General features: G+C 37.1%; 1 protein-coding gene across 1 annotated transcript in view; it reads right to left on the bottom strand.

Moving 5' to 3' along the window:
• The window catches only part of CPS1 (carbamoyl-phosphate synthase 1), a 144,007-nt gene that overhangs the window by 74,408 nt on the left and 45,369 nt on the right, over window positions 1-24,230 (bottom strand). Inside the window, exons 11-18 of the mRNA XM_065880767.1 lie at window positions 24,023-24,100; window positions 21,962-22,060; window positions 20,194-20,289; window positions 17,090-17,279; window positions 15,935-16,092; window positions 14,156-14,284; window positions 2,595-2,739; window positions 680-890 (exon numbers count right to left, since the gene is read on the bottom strand). Of these exons, the coding sequence (XP_065736839.1) occupies window positions 680-890; window positions 2,595-2,739; window positions 14,156-14,284; window positions 15,935-16,092; window positions 17,090-17,279; window positions 20,194-20,289; window positions 21,962-22,060; window positions 24,023-24,100 (1,106 nt within the window). The remainder of the gene's footprint in view (window positions 1-679; window positions 891-2,594; window positions 2,740-14,155; window positions 14,285-15,934; window positions 16,093-17,089; window positions 17,280-20,193; window positions 20,290-21,961; window positions 22,061-24,022; window positions 24,101-24,230) is intronic.

The raw sequence follows: 24,230 nt of genomic DNA, 5'->3' as shown, positions 1-24,230 counted from the left end.
AACTCAGGTCTCTTGACTCTTGTTTAGCTCATCACTCCTTCCACACTCCATGTAGCACTGTCTAGCTACATAAAAATAGCTTGAGAGGTAAATATTTTTAAAATGTCGTGTAATTTAAATACCAGATGTTAAAGATATTAATAGAAACAAAAGATATTAATTAGTGTTCCTTCCAGTCATGCTTGCTAGCAATTGTTAAGTAGATACAAATTTATTTATTTAGTTGCAAGATTTACCTATAGAAAAAACCTACTGTTGTTTGGTCTTGTGAAGTTTTGCTAAAATAAAATAATGTGATTGCATGCTTGAGTCAAGTGAACTCTATTATTTGTCCAAAATTTGTTATATACCTAAAAAAGTCAGTGAAGGACTAAAATTAAGGATTAATTTGTACTTTTTAACAACATCTGCAAAGTGCAATTAAGAAGCAGATTTTTCACAGCCTGCTTTGACCACCCAGATCTTGATTAGTTTATGATTAGCCAGCAAACAAAGCCAGCTAGCAATACCATTTGCCTCAATCTGGCGGCAAGCTCATTAATAACCATGTCCATAGGACATGACTGGGAGTCAGCATACAGAAATGGGGACTATAGTTTGCAAATGCAGCACATTCTTCCACTAGCTTTCAATTTTCCAGTTCAATCTGCAAACCCATGGTCAATCGTTCTGGCCTTACCCAGTAGCTTTTGAGGCCAGGGCAGAGCTTCGGGACAGTCTGGCATTCACTTCAATAATGCAGTATTCCATTGAGGTAGGATGAAGGGCAAACTGAATGTTGCATTCACCCACGATGCCCAAGTGGCGAACGACATTGATTGAAACACGTCTCAACAACTGAAACTCCGCATTGGAGAGCGTCTGGGCAGGGGCCACAACAACTGAATCACCTGTACATCCAAGCAACACTTGTTATTTGGTAGCATATCTAAATAACCAACTTTAGTAACTTAACAATCTATTTGCATGACACAAGAAACAGAACAGGCTGAGGGTTTGCTGGGAAAAGAATTATCTTAGGGAAACACATACAAGGCACATTCCCTCTGATTGTTTTACCTGTATTACTCTGACATATTTACAGAAATCACTCTAAGCTTTCCCAAGATCATGAAGCTATCAAGGCTTAGTCATCTACTTACTGGATTGACATTAACTTCTTCAATTTCCCTTCTATGTCTCATGAATTAGCTTTCAAGTTCTTCCTTCCATAAAATATCAGCTCCTCTTCACCCAACAATTTTCTAAATCTCATCCCTTCCCATTTTCTCACTTCTCTCCAATTACAGCCCCCTGTATCTTCAATCTCTTAGTCCGTAGTCACCATCCCTTCTGCCTACAAACAAGCTCAGATCACTACAGGCTCAAGGAGCCCCTATCTGAACTGCCAGATGGTTATAAGAACCATCTCTCTCATTCCTTACATGACTAAACCTTTTGAAAATTTACCAGTTCTTTTTTTTGTTTGTTTTTTCTGCAGTACGTGGGCCTCTCACCTCTGTGGCCTCTCCCGCTGCGGAGCACAGGCTCCGGACGCGCAGGCTCAGCGGTCATGGCTCACGGGTCCAGCCGCTCTGCAGCATGTGGGATCCTCCCGGTTCGGGGCGCAAACCCGCGTCCCCTGCATCGGCAGGCGGACTCTCAACCACTGCGCCACCAGGGAAGCCCTACCAGGTCTTCTTATCACTCATAGTCATATAATTCCTTTCCATACGGCTCACATAACCAACTTTGCATTGAAACTGTCCTCTTGAACACCCAAAAGCAACATTAAATCTTCATTCTTGACCTTTCATAGTATTTGCTACAGTCAAAACCAAAGCTCTTTTATAAAATATTTTTGTGCGTTGGCTTATAAGGTAACTATCATTCCCTTCCTTTTTTTCAACACCAATCCGTCCTTTTTCTTCTGCCCTATAAATCTAAATGTTTCCCAGGGTATGGTCCTTGACCCTATTCTCTTTCCTTCTACACCTATGCCCTTGAATACTCAGTCTATGCTTCCAGCTTCCACTATTTTCTTTATACAAAGACTTCCAATGACCTTGCATCAACTTCTTTATTTCTATCCTCTTTCCTGAGTTCCAGCTCTACATTCTCCTCTTCTTGAGATTTCCGCCCACTTTTAAACTTTAGCATTTCTAAATCCTAAGTCATCAGCTTTGCCCTCTAGTCTAACCAGCTTCCCTTCCTGAGAAACCTATTTATTTCACCTGTTTCTATTGACTGTGGCTATTTTCTCATTCACTTGGTGAGTAACACCCAGTCTGCTTCAAGCCTTCTTAACCTCATGCCTTACTTCTCAACACCAAGTCTTACAGATTTTACCTTCACAGCATTGCTTATATTTTACCCCTTCCTCAAATGAAATCAGGATAATAATATCTGCCCTACTTCAGAGGGTTTTTGTGAAGATCAAATTAAATATGAGAGTATTTTCAATGCTGTAAAATATTATATATATGTAAAATTTTATCACTAATGTGTATGCTTAGAATAGTAATTTAAAGAAAGCGACTTAATAAAGACTGCTATGAGCCACCAGAGATATGAGCTGAAGCCATTACCATAATGCTTGAAGATTCCTTGCCTACCTGTATGAACGCCCATGGCATCAACATTTTCCATGTTACAGACAGTGACACAGTTGTCATCAGCATCTCGGACCACTTCATATTCTATTTCTTTCCAACCTGTTACTGACCTCTCCACCAGAATCTGGTTGGTCATAGCAAAGGCCTGGAAATTGGTGACAAAAGACATCGAAGAGTAAGGAAAGGCACTAGCATTAACGTGGCTATTTGGCAAAGCGCCCTGGCCTAAATCCTGGTCTGCACTGAAGTCCCAAGCCTAGTCTCCACCCTCCTCTATGCTGCAGAAGGCACAATGTGTCGGAAAATCAGTGAGGTACTAGGAATAGCATTCTGCAGTGAATATGCTTGATTTACATTATTGAGGCTTGCCATTCAAAGTGCTGATATGACATTAAATCAAACTAATTTAGGAAAAAGAGAAAATAATTGAGCAATCAGGCAAAGGGAAATGAAATTATTTTTGCAGCTAGGCTTCTGTGAAAGCAGAGATGTGATAAGTGCAAATAAATATGGAAAAATAAGTCTAAAGATTCTGTCTTTCTCTAAAATAGCTGAGGGTGCTTTGTAAAGAACACACACAATAAAAGTCAGTTGATGTTGATGAGGAGAAGAAAGGAGATGATGATGGTTGTAAACAGTTAGCCAAGATGGCATATGAAACTTGGGAATTAAAAGAACCATACACGACTATTATTATGTGTAATCACTGCCTAAGTGCTTAAATACTGAATCGTATATCATGCTTGCCTGATTAAACAGATATGAATTAGTATAATTATCATTCCTTATTTACTCTGTACCCCCTGGTGGGTAGAATGCTGAACCCAAAATCTGAAAAAGATGGTCTCCAACCTTAGGACATTTAGTGGCTGAAAATCCAAGACAGAAATGTCCCTTTGTCTCATAATAAATTTGATTTTTTATGGCAATGAAAGTAAGAGAAAGCAACTGGGGAAAGTAATTTGAATTTTTTCAAATTATTAGCAGGTAGCATAATGAAATAATAACTCAATGTAAGTTATTTCGTGATGTGTCTCAACACTGTTTTTTTAACCTCAGCAAACACTACAGGCTCCAGCATGTGCACTTCAAAATGTAACACATTTGTCCCCACAGCTATCCATGGTGAGGTTTTCAAAGTGGTTAGGAAACTCTGTAGCCAGTGTGAACAATTTAATAATGATTTATTTGTCATTAGGATAGCCTGCTAATAAAAAAAAAAAATCTGGGAAACAAAGGAGATGAATCTGAGGAAGGCTTTTGCATTCTAATGGAGTAGACTGGACACAAGGACTATTGAGATCATCTTCACCTGTTGCCTCAGCTTCTTCTTTCTCTTTCAAGTCTCTGATTTTATACAAAGATTAATTTAGGGACCTAGATCAGGTTAATGCAGTTTCTAATAATGCTAAATATAATCCCAAGAGAGTAAGCGGTAGCTTGGGATATAACAATACATTATTCTCAAATGAAAAGCTAGGGTTTCAACAAAGAAAACCATTCAATGGCTTACTAACTATTTTAGAGGAATATAAATAATTTAAAAATATCCCATTCCAAAGTTGTCTTCATTGTAAATATTTTTATACGACTGAGTGTTTAGAATGCTTTTTAAACTGTAAAAAAAATACATTTTTAATTGAAAATAAGTATACATTGGTCACGACTGACAGTAATAATGAGGTTGTTAATATTAAAAACATTGTGGGGGGGGAGACATACAAGATGGCGTAAGAGTAAGACGCGGAGATCACCTTCCTCCCCACAAATACATCAGAAATACATATACATGTGGAACAGCTCCTACAGAACACCTACTGAATTATGGCAGAAGACCTCAGACCTCCCAAAAGGCAAGAAACTCCCCAAGTATCTGGGTAGGGCAAAAGAAAAAACAGAGACAAAAGAATAGGGACGGGACCTGCACCAGTGGGAGGGAGCTGTGAAGGAGGGAAGGTTTCCACACACTAGGAAACCCCTTCACTGGAAGAGACAGGGGCTGGCAAGGGGGAAGCTTGGGAGCGATGGAGGAGAACGCAGCAACAGGGGTGCAGAGGGCAAAGCGGAGAGATTCCCACACAGAGGATCGGTGCTGACCAGCACTCACCAGCCCGAGAGGCTTGTCTGCTCACCCGCCGGGGCGGGCAGGGCTGGGAGCTGAGGCTGGGGCTTTGGAGATCAGACCCCAGGGAGAGGATTGTGTTCACACGGCCTGAAGGGGGCTAGTGTGCCACAGCTAGCCGGGAGGGAGTCCAGGAAAAAGTCTGGACCTGCCTAAGAGGCAAGAGACCATTGTTTTGGGGTGCGTGAGGAGAGGGGATTCAGAGCACCACCTAAACGAGCTCTAGAGACAGGCGCGAGCCGTGGCTATCAGCGCAGACACCAGAGATGGGCATGAGACACCAAGGCTGCTTCTGCAGCCACCAAGAAGCCTGTGTGGCACAGGTCACTCTCCACACCTCCCCACCCAGGAGCCTGTGCAGCCCGCCACTGCCAGGGTCCCGGGATCCAGGGACAACTTCCCCGGGAGAACACACGGTGTGCCTCAGGCTGATGCAATGTCACACCAGCCTCTGCCTGCACAGGCTCACCCTGCATTCCGTACCCCTCCCTGCCCCCGGCCTGAGTGAGCCAGAGCCCCCAAATCAGCTGCTCCTTTAACCCTGTACTATCTGAGCGAAGAACAGATGCCCTCTGGCGACCTGCATGCAGAGGTGGGGCAAAATCCAAAGCTGAGCCCCTGGAGCTGTGGGAACAAAGAGGAAGGGAAATCTCCCAGCAGCCTCAAAAGCAGCAGATTAAATATCCACAATCAACTTGATGTACCCTGAATCTGTGGAATACATGAATAGACAACGAATCATCATGAAACTGAGGCAGTGGACTTCAGGAGCAACGATATATATATATTTTTTTCCTTTGTCTCTTTTTGTGAGTGTGTATGTGTATGCTTCTTTGTGTGACTTTGTTCCTATAGCTTTGCTTTTACCATTTGTCCTAGGGTTCTGTCTGCTTTTGTTTTTTTTAGTATAAATTTAGTACTTGTTATTTTTGGTGGATTTGTTTTTTGGTTTGGTTGCTCTCCTCTTTCTTTCTTTTTTTCCTTTTTTATTACTTTAAAAAAGTATTTTTTATTTTAACTTTATTTTGTTGGTTTTTTTCTTTCTTTCTTTCATTTTCTCTCCCTTTTCTTCTGAGCTGTGTGGAGGACTGGGTCTTGGTGCTCCAGCTGGGTGTCAGAACTGTGCTCTGAGGTGGGAGAGTCGAGTTCAGGACATTGGTCCACAAGAGATGTCCCAGCTCCACATAATATCAAACAGTGGCAGTTCGCCAAAATATCTCCATCTCAACGCTAAGAACCAGCTCCACTCAACGACCAGCAAGCTACAGTGCTGCACACCCTATGCCAAACAACTAGCAAGACAGGAACGCAACCTAACCCATTAGAAGAGAGGCTGCCTAAAATCATAAGGTCAAAGACACCACAAAACACACGAAAGGACGCAGACCTGCCCACGAGAAACACAAGATCCCAACTTATTCACCAGATCACAGGCACTAGTCCCATACACCAGGAAGCCTACACAACCCACCGAACCAACCTTAGCATCTGGGAGCAAGCACCAAAAACAACAGGAACTATGAACCGGCAGCCTGCGAAAAGGAGACCCCAAAAACAGTAAGATAAAAAAAATGAGAAGACAGAGAAACACAAAGCAGATGAAGGAGAAAGATAAAAACCCACCAGACCTAACAAATGAAGAGGAAAGAGGTAGTCTACCTGAAAAAGAATTCAGAGTAATGATAGTAAAGATGATCCAAAATCTTGGAAATAGAATGGAGAAAATACAAGAAACGTTTAACAAGGACCTAGAAGAACTAAAGAGCAAACAAACATGATGAACAACACAATAAATGAAATTAAAAATTCTCCAGAAGGAATCAATAGCAGAATAACTGAGGCAGAAGAACAGATAAGTGACCTGGAAGATAAAATGGTGGAAATAACTACTGCAGAGCAGAATAAAGAAAAAAGAATGAAAAGAACTGAGAACAGTCTCAGAGACCTCTGGGACAACATTAAATGCACCAACATTCAAATTATAGGGATTCCAGAAGAAGAAGAGAAAAAGGAATGGACTGAGAAAATATTTGAAGAGATCACAGCTAAAAACTTCCCTAATATGTAAGAGGAAATAGTTAATCAAGTCCAGGAACTGCAGAGAGTCCCATACAGGAAAAATCCAAGGAGAAATACACTAAGACATATATTAATCAAACTATCAAAAATTAAATACAAAGAAAAAATATTAAAAGCAGCAGGGAAAAGCAACGAATAACATACAAGGGAATCCCCATAAGGTTAACAGCTGATCTTTCAGCAGAAACTCTGCAAGAAATGAGTGGCAGGACACATTTAAAGTGATGAAAGGGAAAAACCAACAACCAAGATTACTCTACCTAGCAAGGAACTTACTGAGATTCGACGGAGAAATAAAAACCTATACAGACAAGCAAAAGCTAAGCGAATTCAGCACCAGCAAACCAACTTTACAAGAATGCTAAAGGAACTTCTCTAGGCAGGAAACACAAGAGAAGAAAAAGACCTACAATAACGAACCCCAAAAAATTAAGAAAATGGTAATAGGAACATACTTATCGATAACTACCTTAAAAGTAAATGGATTAAATGCTCCAATCAAAAGACATAGACTGGCTGAATGGATGCAAAAACAAGACCCGTATATATGCTGTCTACAAGAGGCCTACTTCAGACCTAGGGACACAAAGAGACTGAAAGTGAGGGGATGGAAGAAGATACTCCAAGCAAGTGGAAATCAAAAGAAAGCTGGGGTAGCAATTTTCATATCAGGCAAAATAGACATTAAACTAAAGACTATTATAAGAGACAACAAGGACACTACATAATGCTCAAGGGATCAATCCAAGAAGATATAACTATTTTAAATATTTATGCACCAAATGGAGGAGCACCTCAACACATAAGGAAAATGCTAACAGCCAAAAAAGGGGAAATCGACAGTAACACGATCATAGGAGTTACTAACAAGATCATAGGAGACTTTAACACCCCACTTTCACCAATGGACAGGTCGTCCAAAATTAAATTAAATAAGGCAACACAAGCTTTAAATGATAAATTAAACAAGAAAGAATTGATATTTATAGGACATTCCATCCAAAAATAACAGAATACACTTTCTTCTCAAGTGCTCATGGAACATTCTCCAGGATAGATCATATCTTGGGTCACAAATCAAGCCTTGGTAAATTTAAGAAAATTGAAATTGTATCAGGTATCTTTTCCGACCACAATGCTATGAGACTAGATATCAATTACAGGAAAAAATCTGTAAAAAATAGAAATACATGGTGGCTAAAAAGTACACTACTTAGTAACCAAGAGATCACTAAAGAAATCAAAGAGAAAATCAAAAAATACCTAGGACTTCCCTGGTGGTGCAGTGGTTGAGAGTCCACCTACTGAAGCAGGGGACACGGGTGCATGCCCCGGTCCGGGAAGATCCCACATGATGCGGAGCAGCTGGGCCCGTGAGCCATGGCTGTTGAGCCTGCGTGTCTGGAGCCTGTGCTCCGTAACGGGAGAGGCCACAACAGTGAGAAGCCCACATACCGCAAAAAAAAAAAAAACCAACCTAGAAACAAATGACAATAAAAACACAATGACCCAAAACCTATGGGATGCAGCAAAAGCACTTCTAAGAGGGAAGTATATAGCAATACAATCTTACCTCAAGAAACAAGAAACACCTCAAATAAACAAACTAACCTTACACCTAAAGCGATTAGAGAAAGAAGAACAACAAAACCCCAAAGTTAGCAGAACGAAAGAAATCATAAAGATAAGATCAGAAATAAATGAAAAATAAATGAAGCAAATGACAGCAAAGATCAATAAAACTAACAGCTGGTTCTTTGAGAAATTAAACAAAATTGATAAACCATTAGCCAGACTCATCAAGAAAAAAGGGAAATGACTCAAATCAATAGAATTAGAAATGATAAAGAAGAAGTAACAACTGACCCTGCAGAAATACAAAGGATCATGAGACATTACTACAAGCAACTATATGCCAATAAAATGGACAACCTGGAAGAAATGGACAAATACTTAGAAAAGCACAACTTTCTGAGACTGAACCAGGAAGAAATAGAAAATATAAACAGACCAATCACAAGCACTGAAATTGAGACTGTGATTAAAAATCTTCCAAGAAACAAAAGCTCAGGACCAGACGGCTTCACAGGCAAATTCTATCAAATATTTAGAGAAGAGTAACAACTATCCTTCCCAAACTCTTCCAAAATATAGCAGAGGGAGGAACTCTCCCCAAATCATTCTATGAGGCCACCATCACCCTGATACCAAAACCAGACAAGGATGTCTCAAAGAAAGAAAACTACATACAGGCCAATATCACTGATGAACATAGATGCAAAAATCCTCAACAGAATACTAGCAAACAGAATCCAACAACACATTGAAAGGATCATACACCATGACCAAATTGGGTTTATCCAGGGATGCAAGGATTCTTCAAAATATGCAAATCAATCAATGTGATACATCGTATTAAGAAACTGAAGTATAAAAACCATATGATCATTTCAGTAGATGCAGAAAAAGCTTTCGACAAAATTCAAGATCCATACGATAAAAACACTCCAGAAAGCAGGCATAGAGGGAATTTATCTCAACATAATAAAGGCCATATATGACAAATCCAGAGCCAACATCATTCTCAATGCTGAAAAACTGAAACCATTTCCACTGCGGTCAGGAACAAGACAAGGTTGCCCACACTCACCACTATTATTCAACATAGCTTTGGAAGTTTTAGCCACAGCAATCAGAGAAGAAAAACAAATAAAAGGAATCCAAATCGGAAAAGAAGAAGTAAAGCTGTCACTGTTTGCAGATGACATGACACTATACATAGAGAATCCTAAAGACTCTACCAGAAAACTACTAGAGCTAATCAATGAATTTGGTAGAGTAGAAGGATACAAAATTAATGCACAGAAACCTCTTGCATTCCCATACACTAATGATGAAAAATCTGAAAGAGAAATGAAGGAAACACTCCCATTTACCATTGCAACAAGAAGAATAAAATACCTAGGAATAAACCTACCTAAGGAGACAAAAGACCTGTATGCAGAAAACTATAAGACACTGATGAAAGAAATTAAAGATGATACAAACAGATGGAGAGATATACCCTGTTCTTGGACTGGAAGAATCAACATTGTGAAAATGACTATATAACACAAAGCAATCTACAGATTCAATGCAATTCCTATCAAATTATCAATGGCATTTTTCACAGAATCAGAACAAAAAATTTCACAATTTGTATTGAAACACAAAAGACCCCGAATAGCCAAAGTAATCTTGAGAAAGAAAAACGGACCTGGAGGAATCAGGCTGCCTGACTTCACACTACACTACAAAGCTACAGTAATCAGGACAGTATGGTACTGGCACAAAAACAGAAAGAGATGAATGGAACAGGATAGAAAGCCCAGAGATAAACCCATGCACATATGGTCCCCTTATTTTTGATAAAGGAGGCAAGAATATAGAATGGAGAAAAGACAGCCTTTTCAATAAGTGGTGCTGGGAAAACTGGACAGCTACATATAAAAGAATGAAATTAGAACAGTCCCTAACACCATACACAAAAATAAACTCAAAAAGGATTAAAGACCTAAATGTAAGGCCAGACACTATAAACTCTTAGAGGAAAACATAGGCAGAACACTCTATGACATAACTCACAGCAAGATCCTTTTTGACCCACCTCCTAGAGAAATGGAAATAAAAACAAAAATAAACAAATGGGACCTAATGAAACTTAAAAGCTTTTGCACAGCAATGGAAACCATAAACAAGACCAAAAGACAACCCTCAGAATGGGAGAAAATATTTGCAAATGAAGCAACTGACAAAGGATTAATCTCCAAAATTTACAAGCAGCTCATGCAGCTCAATAACAAAAAAACAAACAACCCAATCCAAAAATGGGCAGAAGACCTAACTAGACATTTCTCCAAAGAAGGTATACAGATTGCCAACAAACACATGAAAGAATGCTCAACATCATTAATCATTAGAGAAATGCAAATCAAAACTACAATGAGATATCATCTCACACCATAAGAATGGCCATCATCAAAAAGTCTAGAAAGAATAAATGCTGGAGAGGGTGTGGAGAAAAGGGAACACTCTTGCACTGCTGATGGGAATGTGAATTGGTACAGCCACTATGGAGAACAGTATGGAGGTTCCTTAAAAAACTACAAATAGAACTACCATATGACCCAGCAATCCCACCACTGGGCATATACCCTGAGAAAACCATAATTCAAAAAGAGTCATGTACCAAAATGTTCATTGCAGCTCTATTTACAATAGCCAGGAGATGGAAGCAACCTAAGTGTCCATCATCGGATGAATGGATAAAGAAGATGTGGCACATATATACAATGGAATATTACTCAGCCATAAAAGGAAACGAAATTGAGTTATTTGTAGTGAGGTGGATGGACCTAGAGTCTGTCATACAGAGTGAAGTAAGTCAGAAAGAGAAAGACAAATACCATATGCTAACACATATATATGGAATATAAGAAAAAGAAAATGTCATGAAGAACCTAGGAGTAAGATGGGAATAAAGACACAGACCTACTAGAGAATGGACTTGAGGATATAGGGAGGGGGAAGGGTAAGCTGTGACAAAGTGAGAGAGTGGCATGGACATACATACACTACCAAATGTAAAATAGATAGCTAGTGGGAAGCAGCTGCATAGCACAGGGAGATCAACTCAGTGGTTTGTGACCACCTAGAGGGGTGGGATAGGGAGGGAGACGCAAAAGGGAAGAGATATGGGAACATATGTATATGTATAACTGATTCACTTTGTTATAAAGCAGAAAGTAACACACCATTGTAAAGGAATTATACTCCAATAAAGATGTAAAAAAAAAAAAGAACACTCCCTAACACCATACACAATAATAAACTCAAAGTTGATTAAAGACCTAAATGTAAGGCCAGATACTATAAAACTCTTCGAGGAAAACATAGGCAGGACACTCTATGACATAACTCACAGCAAGATCCTTTTTGACCCACCTCCTAGAGAAATGAAAATCAAAACAAAAATAAACAAATGGAACCTAATGAAACTTAAAAGCTTTTGCACAGAAAAGGAAATCATAAACAAGATGAAAAGACAACCCTCATAATGGGAGAAAATATTTGCAAATGAAGCAACTGACAAAGGATTAATCTCCAAAATTTACAAGCAGCTCATGCAGCTCAATAACAACAACAAAAAAACTCAATCCAATAATTGGCAGAAGACCTAAATAGACATTTCTCCAAAGAAGATATACAGATTGCCAACATGCACATGAAAGAATGCTCAACATCACTAATCATTAGAGAAATGCAAATCAAAACTACAATGTGATATCACCTCACACCAGTCAGAATCGCCATCATCAAAAAATCTACAAACAGTAAATGCTGGAGAGGGTGTGGAGAAAAGGGAACCCTCTTGCACTGTTGGTGGGAATGTAAACTGATGCAGCCACTATGGAGAACAGTATGGAGGTTCCTTAAAAAGCTAAAAATAGACTACCATACGACCCAGCAATCCCACTACGGGGCATATACCGTGTGAAAACCATAATTCAAAAAGAGTCATGTACCACAGTGTTCATTGCAGCTCTATTTACAATAGCTAGGATGCGGAAGTGTCCATCGACAGATGAATGGATATAGAAGAAGTGGCACATATATACAATGAAATATTACTCAGCCATAAAAAGAAATGAAGTTGAGTTATTTGTAGTGAGGTGGATGGACATAGAATCTGTCATACAGAGTGAAGTAAGTCAGAAAGAGAAAAACAAATACCATATGGTAACACATATATATGGAATCTAAAAAAAGAATCATTTCTGAAAAACCTAGGGGCAGGACAGTAATAAAGATGCAGACATAGAGAACGGCTTTGAGGACACAGGGAGGGGTAAGGGTAAGCTGGGACAAAGTGAGAGAGTGGCATTGATATATATACACTACCAAATGTAAAATAGATAGCTATTGGGAAGCAGCCACATAGCACAGGGAGATCAGCTCGGTGCTTTGTGACCACCTAGAGGGGTGGGATAGGGAGGGTGGGAGGGAGACGCAAGAGGGAAGAGATATGGGGATACATGTATATGTATAGCTGATTCAGTTTGTTATAAAGCAGAAACTAACACACCATTGTAAAGCAATTATACTCCAATAAAGATGTTAAAAAATTTTTTTAAATAAAAAGATTGGGAACATCTAATATGCTAGAGGAAAAAAATGTATACCTCCACAAACATGTCTTTTCTTTAAATACATGATTCAGAAGTCCAGATGGAAATAGGGAACATTTATATTAGATATGTTTCCCTTTTGGGGTTTTTTTTTGGCAACTTTAGAAAAACTCAGTCCAATTTGTAGACATGTACGTTTGTCATTGCAGTTATTAAAATACATTTAATTTTATCTGTTCTCAAAATCTTATGTCAACAATTCAAGGGCTCATTCTTTTTCACTCTAAAATGTAAATAATGATAAAGGTATAAACTCTGTTTGATATTTACTCAGCACCCCTAAAAATAGCCATCACAATAATTCTGTCAGCTTCACATCCATAACTGCTACATGGAAAGTTATATAAGCCTCTTTGCCCACACACATATTCATTCATTCAACAAGCACTTACTGAACCCCAGTATTGCAAGGCACTGCTCTATTCTGTGGGAACAGAGTGTGGGCAAAAGTCGCTGATTTCATGAAGCATGATTTCTGTGTTAATTTCTAATTTATTTTTTGGAGCATATCTTAATTTTCAAGATCTTCCCTTTAATACTTAAGAAAAGGAGTATTCAGAAATAAAGTGATTTTTATGTAAATGGTAAGCACTCAGATTTCACTTTTGCTTATATATGTGTGTGGCAGTTGGCAGAGTAATCACTCATTCATAGTACTAAGAGGTTTATATTGTATATATGTTAAACACCTGAATTTGAGGTAAAGCTAAACTACTCAATGTGTTTTATTTCCCTTACCGGATGTCATCCATGTCTTATTGTTTCAAAAGATAATGGCAAAATGGGACATTATATTGTTTTTTTTTTAAACCACTAAAATATATTTTAGCAAGATGGGTGTTTTGGAGCAGATTTTGTAGCAGAGGGAGATGGAACTGGATTGACTGTCTATCAATGAAATCAATAGACAGTACAGTAAAGACGGACTTTGGATTAATGCTACGTTCCAGTGTAAGTAATTGCACTGTATTTCCCTTTCAAAAGTGTCACCTCTTGGAGAACAATTTAGAGATGTGGCAGTGATTTATAAACAGAGAAAAGGCTATTTCCTATCCACATAACTTTCTCTAATTGAAAGACTGTATCAGGGAGTTTTCTTGGCTGGTCAGAATTTGGTCTGTGAAAATACATACCTTTGTGCTGAGGTCCAGTAAGGTCTCCCTATTAGGACAGATGCCTGAGCCTAACCCACCCAGGGCATAGGCAGAACGGATCATCACCGGGTAGCCAATGGTGTCTGCCGCCTTCAGTGCATCCTCAATCTGTCAACAAGAACAAGGACTCAAAGTTTTAAAAGCTGACAGTAGAAAAGACCAACCAAGAGAGTCTGGTAATTCAGGTAAATCAGTTTATTTGGAAAAAATGACTATGAAAATGTTCTATTATTCCCTCACCTCCTTCTGAAAAACAAGTGTTATTTTACACATTTTAAGTTAAATTTTAGAATTTTTTTAATATACAGTGAAGGCTTGTTTTTTTTAACACCTTTGGGGTAAATTTTATTTTGCAGTATAAAAAATAAAACAATGGCCAGAGGTGAGATAGTTGCCATTAATTTGAGAATGGGAGCTATACTGAATTTTTAAGTTCAGTTTAAAAGTCTTCGTCTCTTAACAAAGCAAGGTTTTCTACTACAGAATCTAACTTGATATTACTGCAATAAGCCATTAGGAATATTATATAGAAAGAGATTTTTCATTTTTCAAGTTCAGTCAGAGAGTAGTCTCAGAAGCTTGGGATTTTTTTTTTTTTTTAACTTACAGAATACAGCATATGTTGGCTATATTTTTCTGTCATGGAATATTATTACACTACCAATGGGAATGTAATTATACCTTTCCCATATGCCTGTTTCTCATCCTAAGGAAGCAAGGACATAATTAAATCTGGCAATGAAAGAATAAATATATGGCAGGAGCTTTCCACATGTTCAGCAGAGCTATCCTGGGATTGTTCCTGATTGACAGCTTTGCAACATGCTATATACTTGATAGCGTGCTTTTCTGAAAACATACATAGCCCATTTTTAGTTGTCCCAGCAGTACTTGCCTTATCCCAGAGGTTTTGCCTATTTCTACACTGAGGAAGTTGCATCAGAAACTGTCTCCAGTACCCCCATTTCACTGACTGAAATCAGGAATAAAGTCAGGGACAAAAAGAGATGTACAGGAAGCTGATCTTTTCCTGGCACCTGGTAATAGCCCATCAGTAGGCACAGGATACGATGGAAAATGATTAAGAGAAATGCAAAACAATCTGTCCTCTTTAACCATCTAAGCCACAGGTTTCTCAGTCATAAATATTACTGATTAGATCCAGTGGCTTTTTTTTCTAGATAATTTTATTGTAAAATGTTTATTCCATTCTAAGAAAAAAAAAATTTGTTTGTTTATTTTTTGGTCATGCTGCACGGCATGCAGGATCGTATTTCCCCACCCAGGGATCAAATCTGTGTCCCCTGCAGTGGAAACACAGAGACAACCACTGGACCACCAGGGAAGTCCCTAAAAAAAAATTTTAATTCAACCATTTCCCATTTGCAGGACATTCGCACTTACAAAATGTGTGACTGATCCCAGGAAGAAGGTAAAAATTACTTTGGCATTGCAAGTTGATATGGTTCTTTGTTTTGATTCAGGAGATTTGATACTCAGGTCATATCAACCATTGATAAACCACATCACCTTTGACATTATGCTTCCCTTTTCATAAAAATAAACTACTAATACCTGTCCCTAATGTTTTAGCATTGAATGCCACAATTAATACACAGTGTCTCTGAAGTAATAACACATTTCTGGAAGATAACATATACAAATATAATACTTTATTATTTTTAGGCATGACAAATCATTCTCTCTACAACGCAAGACACATAATGGTCCTGTTTCTCCAGAACAAAGATTTCTTACCGATTCCACTGCAAAGCTTGGAGCAATCTTTTCATTAATCTCATTTAGTTTGTCTGAGAACAGCTGTCTATCTTCTGTGGCCATAATGGATTCAACTGAGGTTCCCAGGACTTTCACACCATATTCCTTGAGCACACCTCGCTTAAATAGTTCCACTCCTACAGAAAAACAAAATAAATCAATTTTTAACATATCAAACTCTTATGTTTTCTATAATAGATATCTGAATACAACTTTTTTTTAAAAAAAACTTAACTCCAAAAAGCCACCAGAGTCCACAACAGAATTGCACTTAGAGTAAAAAAAATCTTGAAAGAAAAATTCTGAAGATATTTTAGCAAAACATTTTGCTGGTGCTACTATTATGTATATTATCACCTTCTCCAAATGATTTTTATTATTCTCATTAATAAAAATCATAGAATTACAGTGAGCCTTAAGATTTTAGTATATTTCATTTCCTTCTAAGGAAGGTCTATTCCTATAATGAGCTTCTCTTGTGTAAATAATCTCAGTGATGTGGGTGTCTATCTAGGTTAAAAATTAACAAAATCGTTTGTGTTCCCACTAACTTAACATCTAACTTTGGCTGTTTTTTATAGCTGATATACAAATTATATCACCAACTGCTTACCCAAACTAGCCAGTGAGATTCTCATTCATGATCTAATTCTGAAGGTTTGAAATATTTAAAATAGGACAGAGCACTGGACTCAGCAGATGTGTGAAGGGATGGTAGAGAGACTGATCTATGTAAACATGAAAATATATTTGAAAGTCAAATGCCACAGGGCTGATACATAAGAGCACAGAGCACTTAATGTTAATTCCCCTTTTTCACTCATAATACTTCTCAGAGTTTCACTGGTAACAGAAAAGCAGTATCCTGGGACGGAGGAGGGGGACTCAAAAAACCTACTCAGTCACCATGCGGCATTAAAGCAAAAGGTTTCTTTTTGTCCCCCAGCTGTTCTGTGAAATAAACTGGTAATGTTCATCACGTGACATTTTCAGGTGGCTGTTTACTAAGCTTCCTCACACAGCGGAAAACTTTTATGAACACACAGGGCACAACTGCTAAATAAATTCAAACAAAAAAATATTATATATAAGTGTGTGAACCAAAACTCTGCAATTAAACTTAAAAGAACTCACCACAGTTCAGAGCTGTCTGGCCACCCATGCCTAGAATTAATCCATCTGGCCGTTCTGCCTTGATAACCTCTGTGACAAACTGAGGGGTGATGGGGAGGAAGTAGACAGTATCTGCTTGCTTTAAGCCCACTTCATTGGTTTGCACCGATGCAATGTTTGGGTTCATCAGGACAGTTTTGACATTTTCTTCCTGAAAGAAACAAAAAGATCTAGAATCTTAATATATGGTCTAAAGAGAAAAATCATATTCAAAAGAAGGGTATTAACAGGCAACAAAAAGTTATTCTGTGGGCTCTAGAGATCAGTAATGGGACCAGTGTGAATGGAAGTTAAAGGATGACAAACATTTGGTAAAAGGAAGGAAGAAAACTGCTTGAAAATAAAACTATCCAAAAAGAGCTGGCTACCTCATGAGGATCACCCTGAATTCCTTGCCACTGCAGGTATCAAGGAAAGCTGGAGATGTTTTCTATAGAATTTGACTGGAGGTCCACAAATACTACTCAATTTTACAGCTCAGTCGACCTTAAAAGAATAAAATGTTCCAAATTTTTTTGAATGAGTAAAACATAAAATGGAAAAAAGGCAGCATCAAAGCTGCTTCCTTTTCTAACGTTTATTGAAGAACAGCATTGAGCATACGTTTTAAATGCAAGATAATGTGTTCCCTTCTAGCTGGGAGCACTGAGAGCCTTCTGCTGGTTTCCATTTTCTTTAGATTTTCATGCCTGCTGTAGTGCTTTGACAAAGACCATTATACAACTGTTTATACATATTATATAAAAAGAAAATGACCGTATGGCAAAAAATAAAAATTTGTGTGTGTGTGAAGATATTCATAGCCCTATCTCATTCCTGACATCTGGAGAGACCCCTAAAATAATTCTTCATGTAGGCTACTAAGGATAATAGCTTTATAGACCAGGATGAGGGCGACATTTAGTAAAATAATTATTATGAAATCCGGCCAGATGGTTCTTGTTTTTTTACCTATTAGCATGTCAATTTTGAAGTCTTCTAAAAACTCAACAAAATATTCATATGAAAGTATAGAAATCATCATTGAAAGCCCTACATATCCTTGGGGGTGCGGTGAATCCAAATGAAAAATTAAATATATTTCATACTACTTTAAATTCAAATAGTGCCTTAAAACTTGTAGTGTACTTTTTTGTTAATTTATTTGATTTTTATGGCAAGACTATAAAAGAAATTTTCACCTTACAGATGAAGAAACTGAGATTCAATAAGGTTAAGTGACCTTCCAAAGATCATACAGCTGATAAATGACAAAATTAGGGCTCTAATCCAAGTCTTATAACTCAAGTTCTACACCCTTTCCTCAATATGAGCCCTCTCTAAGATTGTAAAGAACTATTTTTATAAAGAGTACTGTTAACAAAATATTGAATAGATACAGATAAGCAAATACATTTAAAATATGGGTTAGAATTTAAATAATTGAGTCCAAATGGAGAGCACATCATAAACAGAAGTTATAGACTGTCTCACTACTAGAGAAAAGTACCAATGGATAGGTATATTTGTTAAATATTTTCCTGCATGTGCTATACAATGAATATAGCTATTTTTATAAATCAAATTACATAGGAAAAGGTCCCGTAAATTCATGTGATGAGTGTCTATTCAAACCATTTTAATAAATGTTACATAATTTTTTTCTAATATAATTCCAGCTATAATTTATGCATAATCTAAGTTTTTAAAAATACTCAGTTCATAAATTCATCTTTATTAACCTCTTAATCACAATACTATATCTAATAATTCCTATTCTTCAGTTCAAATCAATAACTTCACCTTTTGGATGTAATGCATATAAAAAATACAACCTATGGAAATATTAATTCTTTATAAAACTACCCAATAGGATAAAAAATTGCATGCTACTTAAATGTGTTCTAAACCCTTAATACACTTAGACTCTGTTCTAACCAATCTGAACCATTGGATACCCACTAATTATCTATCTAAAGATAAACTGAATCTTAATACAATGAAATAAAGCACACTTTGAAAAGGTACACAAAAAATGTGTGCATGGGGTGAACATCCATGCATGTATGGAGAAGAGTATTAAAAATAAAAAAGAATGGGAAGAAGAGTAAGGTAGTTGGGGGGTTGTGTCTGCTTTCAACAGACATCTGTCAGGTGAATATATAGAATACTGAATAAAGCAAAGAAAAAAAGGAAAATTTTGGCCAACCGTTTCTCTTGTTGGTTGTCCTAGTCTCCTGCTTCCTTCCCTATGTTGCTCTCTCCTAGCCAGGTCTCTTGGTAAGAGTGGCTCGACTCCACAAAGCCTGTGGCAAGGTCACAGAGAGCTCACATTGACTTTGGATGGCTTGATTAGCACCAAAATGGGGACTATCATGGAAAATAAGGACATCAAAGAGAAGCCAAGTTAGCTCTTCAATAGAAATATCTTACACTTAGTGTCAGTTTCTAAAGGTTTATTTTACTATGATAAAGGTTGGGGAGATTTCGAGAGACTCCAGAAACAGGGAGGATATTCTTCCCAACTTAGGTATCAAACCCTCTATTCCACTTGAAAATCCAGCCATACCTTCCTGTTAAGTCATCCAGTCCAAGTCACAGATGGGGGAATTAGGTGACCTGCAATAACTTCTAAAGCTTGAACAAAAGGCATTGTTTCCTTTGTTCCTCCAGCTGGATCTTCCCCCTTTCAACCAAAGAGATGCCTGAAGCATCCTGTAGAACACTTGAAGTACTTTAGAGCACCAGGGATATCCAAATTCCCTCTTTCACACAAAAGGCAAATATGTTTTAAAAGCTCACTGCCTCATTGAGTAACATCCATAAGTGTAGATTTATGTTTTCAATATAAATAGGTGATAACATAGACAATTCTGGAGATCAATCCAACCTTCTTAGTTTGCAGGTGTGCACATTTAAGCTAAAAATCTTGTCTGTGATCAAACTTCCTTTCATATAAGATGTGGAAGGAAATTAATTATAGTGACTTTGAAAAGAGGTAGTGTCATAAATCTAAATTATAAAATACTAATTAGACTCATTAAAGGGAGTGTATATTAATTCCAGCAAAGATCAGAGTCTCTCACCTTCATGGCTTTTACAGCTTGCGATCCCGAGTAATCAAATTCACCTGCCTGACCAATGGACAGACCTCCGGATCCTAGGATAAGGACTTTGGAAACCTGTAAGCAATAAGAAGATAGCATTGCTTTTATTATTAAGATGGGGAAATTAGTCATTGTTAAGTATGGGAAAGATAAACTATATTGTCTGTGTTTATGTGATGATGTTTTGAAATATACATAATATATGAGTAAAAAGACCAACAATTTAAACATCTCTAATTTCAAAAAGGAATTTCCAAAGGTCATGGTTTTTTTCACTTAAGTAAAAACTTTTTGGAAGAGGTCTACATTTTAATTAAACATATATAATATATATATATATACATATATAAATATCTAAAAATAACTACATAAATATATATGGAAATGTATATCTACATGTGTATATATAATAAATATAATTTATATATATAATTTTTAGATAAAAATCTCCTTAAATTTTAATTGACTAAATGTGTTACTATTCCATGGGTTTCTATTGGACAAAGAATAGGCATAAATACAAACAAGCCCTTCCCAACAAACGAAGAGAAAACACAGGAGGCAAGGGGACACAGGGACACCTTCATATTTACATTTTGCCTTTACTTTGCAGTTCAGTCCAGAAATATTTACAGAAAATACAGTAATGAAAAGATCATGTTTTGGTAGCATACTGAAATTCATACAAATTGTATATATGATTTCAAGCAAATAATAATTCTGCTTATTTTTTAACCACAACTGCGAAGCCCTTCAGAGGAGAAAAATGTTCTAGGTCACTGCAAGAGACAAGGACTTGGGAAACTTGTTTTGTATTTATGGAGTGCCTACTATGTGCAATGCAATGTAGAATCCCAAATTACACTTTTCCCTCACTATTTAAAAAAAGAAAAGCATCTGAAAAACATGAGTTGATATTTTGAGAAATACACTGTATGGTGGGGTGGCTTCTTTAGCTACCAAGAATCCACAGTTTGATTCCACATTGAGTGGCTGGGTTACCTCCCATCTCTCCATCTCAGGAAAAAAGGATGTCATAGAAATCTTTAAAACAAGCCATCTAACTCAATTTATCATTTCATGTAAACATATAAATCAATTCTATTCATAAAAAGAGGATTTTATATATATATGTATACACTTAAAAATATACATACACCCTTCTAAATTTTATGTAATAATGGTGTGGGTGTGGGTGTGCCTTAACTATGAAGGAAATGTGTAGAAACCTTTCCATATTAAATACATATTCAAACAAATAAGGAGTCGAGTCTTACACTATATTAATCCTTATCTATTTGCTCTTTAGAGGTATTGGGTTGTCCAAAAGTTTGTCTGGGTTTTTCGTTGAAACAAAAGTTTCTATCATCTATAATGATTCTGTAGCCTGAACTGTATCTCAAGCATACATAGGGCTATGGTTTATTGAGTAATGGAAAATATATCAAATTTGAAACTAAATTAAACCTTATTCTCTATTAAATTATTTTCATTACAAATGTTCTAGAAGAAGTGAACTTTAAAAGATATGATTTTTAAATCAAAACGTGAAGATTCCAATAAACATCCAATGAATCATCTAGAACAGACCAAATAATTAGATGCTAAAATGATGGGTGATTGCAATATTACCAATCATTTTTCATAGACATCAAAAAGGTTTACATCATTCACTTAAAAAAGAAGTCATCACACGATAGAGAAAATCCAAAATACATAAACGAAAAGGAAGCCCACATATACTGACCTCAACTCGAGATGCTACTAGGGCTGGCTTCGGTAGAACTGATGTAATTGTGGTACCTTTCTCCTTCTTTATCAGTGAGAAAAAGGAATCAAACAGGTACTAGAAAAAAAATATAACCAACTACTTAGAAGCTTCAAAACTCACAAAATTCTCAGATACAATACAGTATACCCAGTTCAAGTTGAACTTTAGATAAGCAACAAATAACTTTTTAGGATGAGTATTGCTATGCAGTATTTGCTTTTTGGTTTTTTTTGTTTTTGTTTTGCCAAAGCTGGCAAAACTAAATATTTACTACTATAAGAATTAGATCAAATAAACACTTCTAACTGCTCATGTCAAATCCTATTAAAAGAAAGTTTTCAATATAGGTATACATATAACTGATTCACTTTGTTGTACAGCAGAAACTAACACAACATTGTAAAGCAATTATAATCTAGTAAAGATGTAAAAAAAAAAGTTTTCAGCAGAGAATGAACATTTCAAATAATGCCTTCTGAGAATGTCATTTTCAGCCCCTTAATTATGAATCATTTTCTTCTTCTAAATAAAATTCTAACTATGCAAAAAAAAATGAAGCTATATTACTTATGCACCCTAAAGTTACAAATAACTGGATATTTAAATTTTCTATCAGGTCAAAAATATCTCTAAAGATTGTATTATGTATAAAAATATCTCTAAGGTTATTCTTAAACTTTATCAATGATTTACTTCCACTGTTGCACTAGAGGTGACAAATTTCAACAAAGATATTTATTTTGCAACTATTTGGCAGGACAGGAGAAAAAAAGAACTAAGTGATACTGGATATCACGTATCTTAATTTCAGTGTTCCTAATCTGAAGTCCTACTATAGGCAAATAATTTAAATTTTAAGTTAAAAAACTATTAACATGCATTAGGCAATAGATATAGGAAACTAAATTTTATTTTTGAGTGTCATCATGGGTAGGTAATGTAGTGACTTTGGCTATTAAGAACGATTCTTTCCTAATAATATTAAAACAAGAACAAAATACAAATATCTGAAAAGGCAACTCAGGCATGAGGAAGTAGAGTCTACAATGGGAAAATTTTTATTCTCCTCTTTGTTTTACCCAGGTGTCTTTTCTGAGAGCATCTGCTGAGAAGGAAGAATTGTCAGCATTACTACTGGAGGCCCTAGGGTATAGGAGAGGAAGAGTCACTTCAGACTTCCCAGACTTTTCTGAGTATCACCACAAGCTCTTGTTTGGAAAGATGTTCTTAAACATTGCACCAGAAGCTTACACAAAAAAGTAAAAATATTTAAATTAAAAACAAAACTCCTCTAAGCATTCCTTATGGTTCTCTTCTTAAGCCATCTGACTCGTATGTATGTGCATGTATACCCTCCCCGACACCCCTGACCTCCTTCCTGCTCCTGCTGCTGTTTATTCTCCCTTCGTGGCTACGCAAACAGTTGCCATAGGGATTTTTGTGAAGTCACAGATAGGGGATTAAAATTTCATTTCAGTTATGAGAATGAGATAGCAAGAGGGAATTCATTTGCATAGTACCACAATTGTAAATTTCAGAACTAAATATATTAGAATGATACTCATTTAAATAAAAATCACATTGCATCAGTTTCTTAAGCACTTTCCCACTTTAACTGTTTAAAACGATAGAAATTTCCTCCATGATATTCATGGGGAAATTTTCTTACAATATGGGCATTATCAAAGCACTCTTTTTTTTTTTTTTCTTGCAGTACGCGGGCCTCTCACTGCTGTGGCCTCTCCCATTGCAGAACACAGGCTCCGGACGCGCATGCTCAGCGGCCATGGCTCACGGGCCCAGCCGTTCCGCGGCATGTGGGATCTTCCCGGACCGGGGCACGAACCCGCGTCCCCTGCATCGGCAGGCGGACTCTCAACCACTGCGCCACCAGGGCAGCCCCAAAGCACTCTTTTTAAGAATGTTCTGTACGAAGACCACCCAGGTGATTATTTTGGTTTCTCAATTTTTCACATAAATATATTTCTGATTTAAAAAAAATTTTAATACATAATAGGCCTCATCTTTCTGACATACCTCAGTGTCTGTTGGCCCTGGGCTGACTTCTGGGTGGAACTGCACACCAAAGAAGGGTTTGCTCTCATGCATAATCCCCTAAAGGAAAATGAAAGGGGAAGAAATTCCTTCAGTAGCAAAGAATGTCAACCAGGACTAGGTATGATTCAGTGGACAATAAAGTCCAAACTTTAAAAACTAAGTTAAAAGTTTGAGAACATTCTAAAAA

The sequence above is a fragment of the Phocoena phocoena genome, chromosome 7, assembly GCF_963924675.1.
Source record: "Phocoena phocoena chromosome 7, mPhoPho1.1, whole genome shotgun sequence".
NCBI classification, from domain to species: domain Eukaryota; kingdom Metazoa; phylum Chordata; class Mammalia; order Artiodactyla; family Phocoenidae; genus Phocoena; species Phocoena phocoena.
Note: the sequence above shows the minus strand (reverse complement) of the source record. Positions and strands in the feature narration are given on the sequence as shown.